General features: G+C 52.7%; 1 protein-coding gene across 2 annotated transcripts in view; it reads left to right on the forward strand.

Moving 5' to 3' along the window:
- NISCH (nischarin) overlaps positions 1 to 15,328 on the forward strand; it is a 32,545-nt gene that overhangs the window by 9,533 nt on the left and 7,684 nt on the right. Inside the window, exons 4-15 of one of the 2 annotated variants that reach the window (XM_037797815.1) lie at positions 745 to 793; positions 1,722 to 1,885; positions 2,261 to 2,356; positions 3,782 to 3,877; positions 5,419 to 5,571; positions 6,255 to 6,323; positions 6,855 to 7,040; positions 7,207 to 7,335; positions 8,637 to 8,750; positions 9,104 to 9,215; positions 13,402 to 13,526; positions 14,754 to 14,803. In XM_037797815.1, coding sequence (XP_037653743.1) covers positions 745 to 793; positions 1,722 to 1,885; positions 2,261 to 2,356; positions 3,782 to 3,877; positions 5,419 to 5,571; positions 6,255 to 6,323; positions 6,855 to 7,040; positions 7,207 to 7,335; positions 8,637 to 8,750; positions 9,104 to 9,215; positions 13,402 to 13,526; positions 14,754 to 14,803 — 1,343 coding nt within the window. Of the gene's footprint in view, positions 1 to 744; positions 794 to 1,721; positions 1,886 to 2,260; positions 2,357 to 3,781; positions 3,878 to 5,418; positions 5,572 to 6,254; positions 6,324 to 6,854; positions 7,041 to 7,206; positions 7,336 to 8,636; positions 8,751 to 9,103; positions 9,216 to 9,767; positions 11,063 to 13,401; positions 13,527 to 14,753; positions 14,804 to 15,328 lie in introns of those variants that run through there. The other variant, XM_037797818.1, reaches the window with a different exon arrangement.

Below are 15,328 nucleotides of genomic sequence, written 5' to 3' on the forward strand. Positions count from 1 at the left end.
ACAGGGTTCAAGATAGCATCTTCCTCACGTGGGGCGTTGGGAGGATTGAGCCAGTACCTTCCGAGTCCTGGTGTGAATTAAGAACCCAGCACATTAGCTGTTGGTAAGGTATGAGGGAAGGCTTGTCCTTGTCATGCCTCCTCTGCCACGTCATTTAAAAAGGGAATCCTCCTTTTCTGCCCCTTGTGACCCTGGGGCTGAGTGTCACTCTTGTGAAGCTGGAAGGTATGCGTGTTCACTCCTTCCTGAGGCACATTTGGAACACTGGAGAAAGTGGACATGGCCATTCTCAGAAGGTTGGTCTGGGAGGTCTTTTATCCCAGGTTGATGGGAGCCTCTTTCCAGAAGAAGCAGTACTTCTCTGCCACTCCCTCTCCTGGGGATTCCCAGGGCCAGTTTTAGGAGCTGCTGGCTTCACAAACAATCTTTGACACAGCCAAGCTCTACCAGCCTCCTGGGCGGGAGGGTGGGGCACGCAGCCTGTGTCCTATGGACTTGGAGTTGCTGTATTTTGTCTGTTTTCCATTCTGCTTTCAAGAGACATTTCATGCATTCATATATAAGAAGAAATAGTTTCCCTTTCTAAGCTCCTTGATTCATTATAGGTTTACGCTCCCCTCTGTTTTGCTTAACTTTCTGGAGAGCTGCATTGCAATAGCAGAAGAGTAGATAGCAGGAATGTGTAAACCCCAGTGACTGGAGTGTAGGTGGACTTTCTAACCATAGGTTTCGTTTTCTCTGTAGGAGATAAATGGCATTACTGCAGCACTGGCCGAGGAGCTCTTTGAAAAAGGTACGTGGCCTGGAGTCGCTGAAAATACTGAGCACAATTTCTCCAGCCCTGCTAGGTAGCCTGGGGGTCTGGAGGTGGCACAGGACTTCATCTGTTGAGCTGTGCCACATGAGTCCCAGCCAGAGCCCACCTCTCTGGGGTTGCCAAAATCCCTGGAACAGGTCCACAGCCAAGCCTAGCTGCCCTGTAGGAAGCCAGGTCTGAGAAGCTGTGGCCCTTTATTTTCAGGACTCTTGAGTTCTTGGGTTGGAGGCTAACCCAGGCTCAAGAACCATGCCAGAGCCCTATGATGGGGTTCTGGATGGTGGGTGGCATGGTGCCCTCTTGCACCTGGTTTGTCCTTACTAAAGGGTTCGGGTGGCAAATACAAGCTGATCTTGGGTCCTGGCTCTGCCAGAGAGCATAATAATGGTACTTAACACGTACTGAGTGCTTACTGTGGCCCAGCATTGTGCTGAGCGTTTTGCTGCCTTCCGCCAGGAGCCACACAGATGAGGACACTGAGTGCCAGAGGCTCAGTAACGTGCTTGAGGGTGCTTGGCTGGAAGGAGCAGGGCTAGGACCAAGTGCCAGGCCGTCTGCCTCAGAACCCATGCCTGCTGGCAGCCACCTACACTGTGCTGGCATCTTAGGGCGGTGCCTAATTTCAAACATTTGCGTTTTAGAGATTGCAGAGTGGGTCTGTCACCAAAATGCTGCTCTCCACCAGCCTTATCCCTGCTCCTCAGATCTTGATTCTAGCTTATCTCCTCAGGGAGGCTCCCCAATCACACCTTCCCAAGGCCCTTTCCTCCCCTGTAATCACAAGTTCAGGGGCTGTGGTGCAGTGTACAAAGTGGGTGCTTGTTGACTGTCAGCCAGGTGGGCAGGCCTCGTTGCATGGTGAGGATGGGGATGTGGGTAGACTCACCCTGTGCCTCACTTGTAGGAGAGCAGCTCCTGGGGGCCGGCGAGGTTTTTGCCATCGGACCCCTGCAGCTCTATGCAGTCACTGAGCAGCTGCAGCAGGGAAAGCCCACATGTGCCAGTGGGGACGCCAAGACCGACCTTGGGCACATCCTAGACTTCACCTGTCGCCTTAAGTACCTTAAGGTAAAGCCGCCGCAGCCCAACCGGGGAGAGCCGCTTGGTTGGTGGACATGCTGTGGGGCCTCGCAGTTCCCTGTCTGGCAGTGTATATGAAGGAGACTGTACCCGGCCAAGGGGGAAGGGGACTGGCCTCTCACCCCAGCAAGGCCCCTTTAGGTGTTCTTGGAACTGTGTTTCTGCCGGTGAGCACCAGGGGGCGGCCATGACCCAATGTCCATTTGCTTTAAACTTCGTCTTTGGCCAGCTTTGACTATGGAAGTGGTGAGTGGTGAAGAAGCATCGAGTTGAGTTTGGCTGCTGCTGCCACATTGCCCTGTGGATGTGGATGGGGAGTAGTTGCAGCAGTATCCTTAATTCAAGCCATATCTGTGGCTGCAGGTTTCTGGCACAGAAGGACCTTTTGGGACCAGCAACATTCGGGAGCAGTTCCTGCCTTTTGATCTATCGATATTCAAGTCTCTCCATCAGGTGGAGGTAAGGCCCAGGGCCCCTGGCTCATAGGTGGGGCCAAGCCCTGCATGGGCATCATCTTGCTTCTGACTGACTGTGGCTCGGGAGCAGTTTTGATGTTGGGCATCCAGATTTAATCGTAAGACACTATTGCTTTCGTGTTTGGCAGTGTGTGGCAGATCCTGCCTCGTTAAGCCAGGCCCTTCTGGAGTCAGAGAAAGAGGAGCCTCTGCTGTTCTTGGCTGGGTTTGCATGTCTCTGTGTTGGCACAGGCAGCAGGAGGCGTTTGGTCAGGGTGGAGTGCCAGCACCCGACTCCTTCTGGGCCTTCTTGTGGGGACAGGGAGGGGCATTGTTTCAGCTGAAGTTTGAGAGAGTCATCTTGAGGGTCAGACAGAGCTAATTCCAAGTCTGTATTTCCCAAGGCAGAAGAATAAAGGGGTTTGGGGTTCCTCTGCCCTCACTTAACAAGAAATGCTTTGTGTTACACTGTTGAACTTGTTTCATCATGCCAGTTTTGTTACCACTTTAAAAATGAAAGGCGACTCAGGAATAAATAATAAAAAATGTTTTAAAGTATCTCTTTCTTGAGTGTGATGTCCGCACTAAGCCGTGTCTGATGTGCACTCCTTGATTGAATCTTTCTGCCAGCCTGGTGGCATGGGCACTTTTCTTAGTGCTTAGAGAGGGAAGGAAGTTTGGCCAGAATCACCCAGTTATGAGGGAAAAGCTGAGATTTTAATTCTGCTGAGTCTGAGTCCCGAGTCTGTGCTATCCACCAGACTGTTCCGCTTGCAACATTCCAGGCTTGTCACAGAGACACAGTGACCTTCCTTTGCTGGAAACTTGGGACATGTGCCTTGGCCACTGCAGGCTGAGTACGGACTAGGAAGTTAGAGGAAAACCAGAACCAGCCCTGGCTGGCAGGCTGAGGCTCCATCAGCCTAGATCTGTGGCTACGTGGCCCTCAAACAGGTAGCTCGGGGAGTGCAGTTTGGCTTGTACCCCACCCCTCCTCCTTGCTGCCAGACAGCTGAGGTCAGTGAAGTGAAGCCGAGAGAGCAGGAGGGCCCACCACTCTCAGTGCCTTGTGGAGGCCCCTTGTTCTCTAACTTTGGTTTCCATGACCCACACAATCCTAAGCAGTCCTTTCAGAGGACTCAGGTTTCCAAGTCCTAAGCAGTCCTTGCAGAGAAAATGGAGTTCCTGGTTCATCGTGAGTCTAAGAAACCAGATGCCTTTCTTACTGGACACTTCTGAGACTATTTCGTCAGTGCTACAAATTGAGAAAAGGAGAGTCTTGGGTTTTGAGTCGCTTCCTGCTTCTAAGGATTCGGGCTCACTGATTGTTGTCATGCTTCTTTTGTATATGGGTGACAAACATCCACTTCCTGGGCCTCCCGATAGAGCAAGGATGCCATTTCTGAGACACAGCTGTTCCTTGTTCCAGATAAGTCACTGTGATGCTAAGCACATTCGAGGGCTGGTGGTGTCGAAGCCCACCTTAGCTACAATAAGCGTCCGCTTCTCAGCCACCTCCATGAAGGTAAGCTCCAGCGTTTCCCGCCTGGGAAACCCCCTGCAGGGCAGGGTCCCGGGCTGTGGGCCCCACCCCTGAGGATGGTTGTGGACGCTGCTGCTCACTCTCAGTAACCAGAGGCCGGCCTTTCCCCTGGGCAGCCACACCCCAACGCGGGACATCCCAGCCTTGACACTTGAGTCCACACCTCCATCCAAAAGCAATGCTGCTGAACAGGACATTTTAAGGAATTGGGGTTTTTCCCCTGAGGAAAAGAAAGAACTTAAGCTGTGGTGATTGGCAGGACTTTTATTAATTAGATTGGTATAAATTTTTCTCTAAGCTTAAAAAACTCTCCTTAGCACTCTCTGGACTTGAAGTGGAGCAGATGAGGTTGTGGAAGCTCTGGGCCCTGTTGTTTGTACGTGAGCAATAGAAAGGCTCCAGTTGCAAATGTAATGGGTTTCTTTTCTGCTTGCCTTTTTAAAAAACAACAATAAAAGCTTTATTTTGAAATAATTTCAAACTTACAGGACTGTTGCAAAATCAAACAAGTCCCATACAGAGAATTCCAACATATGTCGCCCCAGATACCCAGATCCATCCATTTTAACATTTTGCCACATTTGCTGTTTCATTGTATCCATCTGTCAATCCATTAGCTACCCAGCTATCATGATTTATCTGTCTATCCATCCATCCATCCATCCATCCATCTCTGTTTATCAACTTTCCAAACATTTGAGAGTAGATTCTATATAACAAGCTCCTTAAACACTTCCATGTACATTTCCTAAGAAAAAGTATCTTCATTTAATGTAACACCTTAAGTACGGTTATCAAGTTCGAAAACTTTATCTGTTTGCCTTTTGATGGGTTGCATTTTAGTGATGTTAAAATCCTTCTCCAGTAGAGCAAAAGCATAGTGGTTACTTTTGTGACTGACAGTGTCTGAGGTTTGGGTTAACATGAAAAGCTTTTCCCTGGAGGCTGCTGGCTGGGAGGAGGAGGCTTGTGTAGAGAGGAGGGAGTCGGGCAACCTTGTCCCTCTCTGAGGCACTCCCGGTGGCCCAGCTGAGTGGGTCCGAGGTGCCCCATGTGAGAGAGTAGAGGTCTTGTTGGCATCAGACGTGGAAACGCTTTGATGGTGGCCCTGTGCACCTTGCCATTGCCTGTGCCTTAGCATGTGTTTGATTTGAACCCTGTGAAGTGACGGGTGGGCGTTTACATTGCCAGCCTGGAAAGCGTGGTCGCCTGGACACACCGTGAATTCTGACCTTCACCCTCTGAGATTTAAGCCAGAAAAGGCCTCACCTGGAAAAAAAGGACCTCAGGGGCTTGAAAAGCATTTGCTCCTGAAGCAGGGGCAGGACGTATTCCAAGTAGCTAAGCTTTTCAGTTATTTCACAATCGCTTAAAGACACTTGAACCAAAGCCCCATTATAATGCAAGGTCACTTCCACATGCTAAATATGCTCAAGCCCTTCCTTAAATTTTGCAATGATTGTGTTCTCAGCAAGTGTCGTGTGAGAGCCCAAATGTGGTGGTCAACAGATGTTCTTACACAGGAAGTCCTTGTTCCTGAAGCCTCAGAATTTGATGAGTGGGAGCCAGAAGGCACAACCCTGGACGGCCCTGTGACTGCTGTCATCCCCACTTGGCAAGCACTGACCACTCTCGACCTGAGCCACAATAGCATCTCTGAGATCGACAACTCTGTGGTATGCTGTCAGCAGACCGGGGTGGGCACTGAGGATTGCTTTGGCCTGACCAAACCCTGAGGTTTGGTATTTAACTTGGCTTTTTCTGAAAGGACCCCAGAAAACCTGTATCCAGTGCTCTGTGCAGTGCCTACAGTCTTATACTTAATTTCAAAATGGGATATTGAACATTGTGAGGCATTACTTAGAATAAAATCAAGCGTATCAGTTGCATGTACATTTGGTACCATAGAAACACAGTAGGTGATAAAATTTACTCCCTTGGAGTGGAAGGGGAAAAAAATCACTCCGTAGATTACAGATGGGCCCCAGGTACGAGTGCACCCAGATGGCGTTTGGTTGCCCGGGAGTGTGACTCCTGTATTCGTGCTTCCCAGTGGGTGTGGGTAGAGTTGAAGAAGGACGAATCCCTTCTCTATGTGGAACCTTATCATTTGTCATTTTTATAAGCCCCCTGTTCAATGAAGCAGTAGACAGTGCTCAAGGCTGCAGCTCCTGTGTTTTCCTCTAGATGTGCTACAGGGTGGGGCAGTGAGAGGCGTGGCCTCAGCGACCCTACAGGCCTGGCCCAGGAGTTGGTGGTCAAGAGGGACAAGGCACAGGGTGCCTGTTCACCAGGTGTGGGGACCAGGCAGGGCTCAGTTTCCTAGAGTACCATAATGTGTTGTTTTTTCTTTCACAAGAAACTGATTCCAAAGATTGAGTTCCTGGACCTGAGTCACAATGGAGTGCTGGTTGTGGACAATCTGCAGGTGATGTCCTTGGAGACCGCTTTTGCCTGTGGGCTTCTCACAAGGGCCTGTTGTTCTGAGAGGTCAAGAAGCCAACTCAGCCTTGGGAATTTGGCCATACCACAAGGGTTTTCTCGTCACAGGCATCTGAAATGTTTGGGTACAGCAGGAGTTTGTAAGTGCAGGGCCTGTGCTTCCCTTAGGGTTTCAGCAATGCACTGAATGATTGTTGCTGTGGTCCCAAAGAATTAGAAAAGACAACTAAATACAAAAAGCATGACGTGCACCTCCCTTATGCAGGTGGGCAGCTGTGTTTTGAGAGCTCACCCCTAACCTGGAGGCTTTGCTGCCCCTGCAGGGGTTGTCACTGCGCTGTGGCACATGCAGGGGGAGGAGAAGGGGTCTCCATTTCAGATGCCACTGAGTTAGTGGAGCCGATTTACAGAATTGGCCATTTCTGGTTAGAAGCCCTTTACACTACTAGTGTCAGTTCCCTTTTAGAAACTTGACCTCTAAAAATCATATTACTCTTTGTTCCCGATGCTGCTGCAGCACCTGTACAATCTCATCCACCTGGACCTGTCCTACAACAAGCTCTCGTCCTTGGAAGGGGTTCACACCAAACTGGGGAACATCAAGACCCTGAACCTGTCTGGCAACCTCCTCGAGAGTCTGAGTGGCCTCCACAAGCTCTACTCACTCGTCAACCTGGATCTCAGCGACAACAGAATCGACCAGGTGAGCTGAGCTGCCTCCCAGAAGGATCTCAGGATTTCTGGGCCTTGGTGTGGTCATTTTAAAGAGAAGTGTTAAGCTTCCTTTCATTTAAAAGAGGCCATCACACGTGTTGTGTTGCTGACGTGTTAAGAGAAGGGACCGAGGGAACGGAACTCGTGCCTTGCAGATGGAGGAGGTCAGGAGCATAGGCAGCCTCCCGTGTCTGGAGCATGTGGCTCTGCTGAACAACCCTCTGAGCATCATCCCCGACTACCGGACCAAGGTGCTCGCCCAGTTTGGGGAGAGGGCCTCCGAGGTAAGCCTCTGGACAGGGCTCTCTGGGCTAGGGCTGTGGGGCTCGGCTTGGTCCGAGGAGCCACGAGAGCCAGTTGGCTCTGGAGACGTCCAGGCCAAGTCCACATCTACACTGGCGAGCTGGGGTGGGGTAGATGCCCACTGTTCTACCCTTTCCTGCTTCAGGAAGGCGTCCCTGCTCTCCAAGGGCCTTGGAGAAATCAGGTCTGGGAAGTCCACTACCTTCCTGTGACAAGGCCCCCTCACCCATCCACACTCCTCTCCTGCCAGTGGCCCCTGGCATGAGTGCCTGCACGGGCTTCTCTCACGTCGGCTCTGTCGGAACATCAGGCCAGACAGCTCCCCCCGAGAGACAGACCCAGACTCCGGTTGGGGAGGAACTGTCTTCAACTTTAAAATAAAACCTTGTTTATTATAGGCAAGGGTGAGAACTAAAATTTTTAAAATGTTTTCTGGGCAGTTGGAGATTAAGTCCAACAACAAACTCAAAGGGTTTGCCTACCATTGCATGTCTACACTTCTGCCATGCCAACTGAACAGGCCCTTAGCCAGGCTCACCCTGTCTCTGCAGCCCCAAGCAGGCTCCTCCACCATTCTCTGACCGGGTCCTCAGATCCTCTGTTGTCCCCACATCCCAGGCCAGAAGATATCCCCCTTCCCCCATCTTTATTTATTCAGCTCCAAGTGCCCCTTCTGCACTGTCACCAAGACTTAATTTTCATAAAGACGTCATGTCATCACCTCCTCCTTTCTGGACTCCAGACTGACTTTGGGAGGCTCCCGAGCCACATGGTGCAGTGTAGACACCTCCCCAGGCCCTCAGGACCTTTCCGCTGCTGCCCCTGCCCTCCCCCCTGCATTTGCTGATCAGGCTCTCTGCCTTCTCCTGCCTGTGCTTTATTCTGGTTTGTTTCCCATGCCCTTGCTCTCCTGGGTCCCCTGCCCAGAGGCCTCCCCTTGCTCTTTGATGATCCGATTCTGTTTGTAGTTGGGGGCTTCATTCAAGTCACCAGCTTTCCTCAGTCCCAGCCATCTAAGAGGCCATCCTGGAGGACCCGCCCCCTCTGCTCCCCATCTTGGAGAAGGACTATTAGTGCACTAGGCAGTGCGGTCACTCCCTGGGCTGCACCGCGGGGCTCCCAGGCCCCTCCCTGTGGGTGGTGAGGAGCTCATCTCCTATATCCTTAAGGGGCCTGGCCCAAAGCAGGTGTCATGGCCACAACTCGGCAGCGCTCCCCACCATCCCACTCCCCACCCTATTTGCCAGCCCCCATGCTGATAGCCGTTTTCTGGACTCTGTAGGTCTGTCTCGACAACACAGCAACCACAGAGAAGGAGCTGGACACCGTAGAAGTGCTGAAAGCAATTCAGAAAGCCAAGGAGGTCAAGTCCAAACTGAGCAACTTGGAGAAGAAGGTGAGTTTTTCATGGGGGACGGGGAGACGTGCAGTGAAAAGCCAGCCAATGCCTTGGGGCTGTTTTTTAGTGGAATTGGGTGTGGGGTTACTTGGGGCCACTGATTCCTGGCTGTACCACTCCTGGCTGCATGACTTTGGGCAAGTCATATCTTCTCTATTCTCATCTGTAAGACAGAGATGATGGGAGGACCTGCCTCACGGGGTTGCTGAGGGGTTCGGGTGAGAGCATCTTCGTCACCTGTGCTATGAGAACCATCGAGCGCCTTCCTCCCCATGTCCCTGGCCTTGTCAAGTTCTGTTCTTCCTGCTCTTTCTCTCCTCTCCCGGGCTGACTTGAGCACTCCTCCTCAGGTTGGCGAGGATTCCCGGCTTGCGGCTGCCCCCTGTGTCAGACCCAGCAGCTCCCCTCCCAACATGGCTCCCACCTCTGCCTCTCTGCCCCAGCCCATCCTCTCCAACCAAGGTAATCGTGTATGTGTCTTGCTGCCTGGCAGAGCTGCACGTGCCCTGCCTGCGGGCGGGGTAGGGGGAGATGCCAGCACCTGCTCCCTGTGGGGCTCAGACACAGAGAGGGCACAGAGCCCATCTGCAGGCTGCTCCCCTCTGGGGTGGCACGTGGCAGGGGGTGCCTGGCCTGATTTCAGCTCTGCTGTTTGCTGAATGAGGACCCCCAATGGCTCTGACACCCACATCCAGTTCCTCTAGTGTACCCTGGGGTGACTAAGGGGCCTTGAGGCTGCCCTAAAAACAGGCTTGGGATGTTGGCTCATAAGGACCCCCATCCTCCCCCGACCCCCCAGGCAATGTGGGCAGGTGGGCTCAAGTCTGCAGCCCAGTCCCTCTGTGGGGAGCCTCCTTTTATCACTGCCTCCTCTCTGTGGCTCTTGTGGTGGACCCAGCCCCAAAACACTGTGTGGGGGGCCAGGAGGGGATGTCTGTGGACCCCTGGAAGACCAGTCCCCTTCATCTGCCCACTGTCATAGCATTTTCAAAGGGCTTTCACCTCTGAACCCAGGCATCCTCGGAGATGAGTGAGTGCAGCAGGTCCCATGAGAGTATCTGCTGGCCTGGCCCCCACGGAAGAGGGGCGGGCGTGCCATCCCGAGTGGAGCCGAGGCTCGGGACACACAGGAAAGAACGCCGCCCGCCCGGGCTCCTGGAGACGCAGAACTTGGTGTGAGGTCTTGGGAAAACAGTTTGACCCTATGTTTCAAGAGCCAGAAAAACGTTCCCACCCTTTGACCTGGTAACCCCACTGGTGGGGATTTTGTCTTAAAGGGATAAGATAACGGGGAAGGGGGTGGTGAAATGCTCACAACAACATTACTTAGGCTAGCAAAACATGGGATGTGACATAAATGTCAGGGCGAGAGAGAGATTCGCTGTGGAACATCGCCATCAGAGCAGGGAAGACCAGGTGGGCACAGGAGAAGTGTTTATTAAGTCAGAAAGCACAGTGCAGAGCAGCGCACCAAAGTTACTAGCCTGAGATGCGAAAGAGAATTCACGAGAATGGTATGGCGGCATTAGGTGCCGAAATGATTGCTGATTTACTTTTGTCCAACTCCTGACTGAAAATTCTTAGCTTTATTTTTTTACATAAAAGGGTTTGTATCACAGTGGAGAAGACGCTTTCTTGACCCCACCTCCTACAGCAGGTCTAATCCCCTTCTTGGGCCCCCAGAACCCTGTGCTCCCTGTCCCGGCACTGGCAAGCCTGTGGAGGGACAGCTTGTCCGTGCCTCAGTCTCTCACTTAACTGTAGGCTGCTGGGGGACAGGAAGACACATCTGCTCCTCAGGGCCAGGGACACAGCAGTTCTCTGTCAGGACTTGTCAAATGAGAGAGTGGGCGACTGATGAAAAAGCAAGCGGAAAACAAGCAGATACAGAGTGGACTTTGGGTGGGCGGGTAGATGAAGTGTCTACCTGCAAGGCCGCAGCTGTAGGCAGCACCCCCTGCCCCAGCCCTCCACATCCGCTTAGGCCCAGGCTTCCTTACTGCCCTCACACCCTGGGGACACTCCACAGAGTGGCTCACTGTAGTCTGTTTCCCCTTTCCTGCTTACTGGACATTTAAACGTCTCCAGATTCACACCTCTTATAAATAAAACTGCAGTGGATGTCTTTGTGTGCACATCTCTTTCCTTTTTGTGAGAAACAAAAAAGGTCGGGCCCCTGGCTAGGGACTCTCCTGAGGTCCCTTTGTCCCATCCTCCGAGTGGCCCTTTCTGACCGCTTGTTTATGCAGGCCGTGATCCAGGAAGGAAGCTGACAGACTGTCCCCTCTCCATATTTCCTCATCTCCAAACAGGGCTTGGGGGTGGGGGTGGGGGTGGGGGTTGTGTCAAGAAAATGCTTATTTCCTTATTAATGTGGAGGAATCCATTTACATTTATGTTCACCAATGTGTCAATGGATCTTGCCTGGATGGGCAGGGATTTCTCCCATGTGGGAGCAGCTTTGCTAACCAATGCCCATCACTCCCAGCCTGATTCCCTAGGAAGTGAACATGTTTGTGAGTAAACTGTGCTCTCAGGGGCTTCCCTGAAGGGGGTGCTGTCCAGTGACCACCAGGCTTGTGGTCATCTGGGGAGCGGTCATCCAGCTTGTCGGATCCTTGGAGGGTTGTGACTGATGGTGGTTGATGTGCATAGTGCCAGAGTTGAGTCTCCATTTGGGTCCTGGGGCTGAGAAGAAGCCATGTAGAGAGACGGTGAGGAGTAGATACCTGCGTGCTGGGCAGCTGAGTCTGAGGTCTCGCATCCCCACTTCCTAGCTGTATGACCCCAGGCAACTTGTAGCCTCTCTGAAGCTCCATTTTCTCAACTATAAAGTAGATGTACCAACTTCATCAATTCTAAGATGCATGCCTTTCCACCTCTTGACTGCTCTGAAATTGAGTTGTGTCTTGCGGTCAGCGGCATCTCATGGTTGCTGCCAGCCAGCTGGTGTTTGTGATGGAGTTGTGTGCAAACCTTCCATGGACGCCTCTGTTAAGAACAAAGTGGCACCACATCCATGCATCTTAGATTTGGTGAACCGTAAATAATGCGAGGCATGTGTGAGCTGACACTTGGGAAGCACTTAGCACGGTTCCTGGCTCATCGGTGGTCAGTAAGGGCTCCCCTTTCCCACCTCTTTGCTGGGGGTGTTCAGGATGACCGAGACAGTGCAGATAAGCTGCATACCCAAAGAAGAACAGGGCAGAATGGCTCGGGGGTGTCTGGAGAAGGGAGATGTTATGTCTAGAGCAGAGAAGGCTTTGCAGTGTGGGTGGTATCCGAGGCAAATCTTGAAGGGCGGGTAGGAGTTGAACAGTTCAGGGAGGAGAGGGATGGGTTCCAGGAGAGAAGCACAGCAGGGGCAGAAGCCCAGGAAGGCCCTGTTGGCACACCCGTGCCTCGCTGAGCACTGGCCGCCCTTCCCGCCTGTGCGCAGCCCCTGCTGCTTTGCCATTTGGGGGCATCTGGGCTGGGCCCTCTGCCTGTGGGCTGGGGTGACTCTGGTGGTAAAGGGGGGCTGTGGGGGCAAGCCCCAGACTCCTCCAGACCTCTGTGGAGCTGGGGGTTGATGCCCAGTGTTCACTCAACTAGCTGAGTTTAGGAACATGTTAAACAGCTTTACCCTCAACCAGTCTAAAACATGTCTGGAGTGAAGTGATGGTCTCAGGTGTGCTGTATTCATAAGAGAGCTTCAGCAGGGTTAGAGATGCCGTGTGTTTCCCAGGTGTATGGGTCAGAGTGCGCTGGCCATGGGAGGTGGTCCAGGGGAGGGTCAGTGGGGCTTCCTGTGGAAAGCAGGCCTGTGGGTCCTGGGCACAGGCTGTACACCAGCCCTGGGGGAAACTGAGGCCCTCAGGAGGGTTCGGTCTCCCGAGTGAAGGTCGGCAGATATGTCAAATGAGGGGGCTGTGTTTGGTCATTTTTCTGAGAAAATTCTCTAGGAGCGAACATGTTTAAGGCTTTTGATGGACATATTGCCAAACTTCTCTCTCAACAGGCAGGCAGTTCTCACCCCAGTGCTCACCTCTGCCCAGTTGGGCCGGGTCCAGGTCGCAGGGTTGGTCTAACCTTTGCCAAAGCAATAGGCAAAAACGAATCTCTTGTTTTAACTTGCATTTCTTTGATTACTTGTGAGGGTGGACATTGTTTTCATGTGTTATAATCCCTTGACCATTCTTCTCTGGAGTATCTCTGTTCGTAGCCTTTGCAGTTTCCCAAAGGGATTTCTGCCTTCCCCCCTTCTTCTGTAATCTGTAAGAGCTTTTTGTAGATTAAAGATACAAACTTTTTGTCAAAGATCACAGACACCTTTTTTCTCATTCCATTTCATTTTGACTTATCTTAGGTTTCTTTTTTATTGGCAGACGTTTTAAGTTTCTGTGTAGTCATGTCTCTGCTTCTTCCTTTGTGTTTATGCTCAGAAAGTCTCTCCCTAGGCTGAGATTGGCTAAGCAGTCACTTGTTCCTTCTTTGAGTTGTTTTAAGATTTCGGTGTTAACGTTTCCCCCCGTAATCCCTGTGGTGGGTCTCGGGTCTCAGGGCATGCCCCGGCCATGCCAGTAGCCCGAGGGCCCAGCCCCGTTTGTTGAATGGCTGCCCTCCCTGCCCCGCCTGCCCACCCCCTGCCCACCCCTGGTCTCCCCAGGAATCATGTTCGTGCAGGAGGAGGCCCTGGCCAGCAGCCTCTCATCCACCGACAGCCTGACCCCTGACGATCAGCGCATGGCCCAGGGATGCTCCGATTCCTTGGAATCTATCCCTGCAGGACAGGTAACGCCCTCCTCCTGCTTTGGGGATTTGGTGTCCTATGTGGGGCCAGTTCTGTTGTCTGAGGTTGTTTGGAAGCAGGGAGTGACCTGGCTGGAGTTGCAGCAGAGGTTTCCAGTGTTTGGTGCCCTCTGCTTTGCCCACCCAGGCTTTCTCTTAAGTCTCTGGTTTAGTCTTCTTGGCAAACCACTGGTTAAGGGTCTCGTCAGCATCTCTCTCTTGAGGTGTTGGTGGGAATGCCACTTGCCTCTCATTGGCCTTGTTGGGGAAAGCCGGAGGACCCCTGAACCCTCAGGAGCGACTCCCCTGGGGAAGGCAGCTCTGAAGGCCCCTATGTGTGGAGGGTGGGGATGGGGGAATTAGGTCCAAACCCGTCAGGAAGAGTTTTCCCTGCTGCCTGGCAGGCCCAGGGCAGTTCTGCCCGTTACCATCCCTGCATGTCACCCTGGTGGTCAGGAACATGCAGTCAGGAACACAGCGTGACTCTGGAACCTCCTCTGTGGCTGCTGATGGGGGTCCCTAAGCCCCTTTCTGTGTCCTGGGAAGAGAAAGGAGGAAGGAGTTGTGGTTTGAGCACTAATTTGACTGGGTGATCTGCACAGAGGTGTGCTTGGTGCCTGGGCCCCCCTCCCAGCCCATATCTCCTCCATTTAATAGTGCAGGCTCACGGCCCTGTGACACTGGTGGTTTGCAGAGGACTTGCTCTGCCCAGCACCCCATGGGCACTCTCTTTTCACCCTCCCCAGGGTCACCCGGCTAGTGAGACAGAGCCAGGATCTGAGGCCAGGAGAGTGGGCTCCAGACCCCTGGGTCTTCCCTGCCACCCAGACATGCAGTGCACCCTCTGCTGATGTTACGGCCAGACCACATTGGCAGACTGTGCAGGGGGGCCCTCCAGGTGGCACAAGGAACCCTGAAGTGCCAGACCAGGGGAGCATTGAACTGAGCTGGAGGGTAGCAGCGGCTCTGGCCCAGGGGTTGGGCATGTGGGCTGGGGTCACGCTGACTTGGGTGTGAATCCCAGGCCTGCTGGGGGACCAGCGGGACAGCTGGGCTGGTCTCCCTGCTGCTCCGGGCCCCAGAGTACACCAAGAGTGAGGCGTGGGGATGGCAAGGAGCCTCTTGCAGGGCAGTGAGGGAGGGCGGGGTACCCGGCTCAGGGTCAGACCAGCAAGTCCCCGGGGAACGGCTACAGCAGGTGAGCGCTGACCGCTGGCCCTTCTCTTTCAGGCAGCTCCCGACAACTTAAGGGATGTGCTGGGAGCCGTTGGCGGGGCAAGGTAAGAAAGAGGTCGAGCACATTCTGGGCCTGGCTGCCCTTGTCCCGTGCCCTCTAAACACAGTCAGCTTTGGGCTAGTGGTAACCAGTAGGTTGTGTTAAAAATCTGTTCACATAAGTTTTACGGAATTATTTCTTCTTTTAAATAAACAAACATGAAATGAGCTCTGATCTGTTTCCAAGTTCTAATCCCTAAACTTTGCCTGACACATGTTAATCCTAAATTAGGGGTCAGCAGATCAAGGCCCGTTATACAGCCTGTTTGTACAGCCTGTAAACTGAGAGTGATTTTTATACTTTTTAAGGACTGTAAGAAAAAAGAAGAGTATATGGACGACGGTGGCCTGAAACAGATGTTACCACTCCCTAGTCTACATAATGGTTTTTTTACTGAGCGCCCAGAGTAGCTTGAATTTAAGTTTTAAGGTCCTAAGACCAACCCTAACTCACTCCTCCATCACCCCACTGGATGCCCCTGTAGGGAGGGGTGAAGGACGAATGGGGTTGCACCCTGGAGCGCTCATTG

The sequence above is a fragment of the Choloepus didactylus genome, chromosome 1, assembly GCF_015220235.1.
Source record: "Choloepus didactylus isolate mChoDid1 chromosome 1, mChoDid1.pri, whole genome shotgun sequence".
NCBI classification, from domain to species: Eukaryota; Metazoa; Chordata; class Mammalia; order Pilosa; family Megalonychidae; genus Choloepus; species Choloepus didactylus.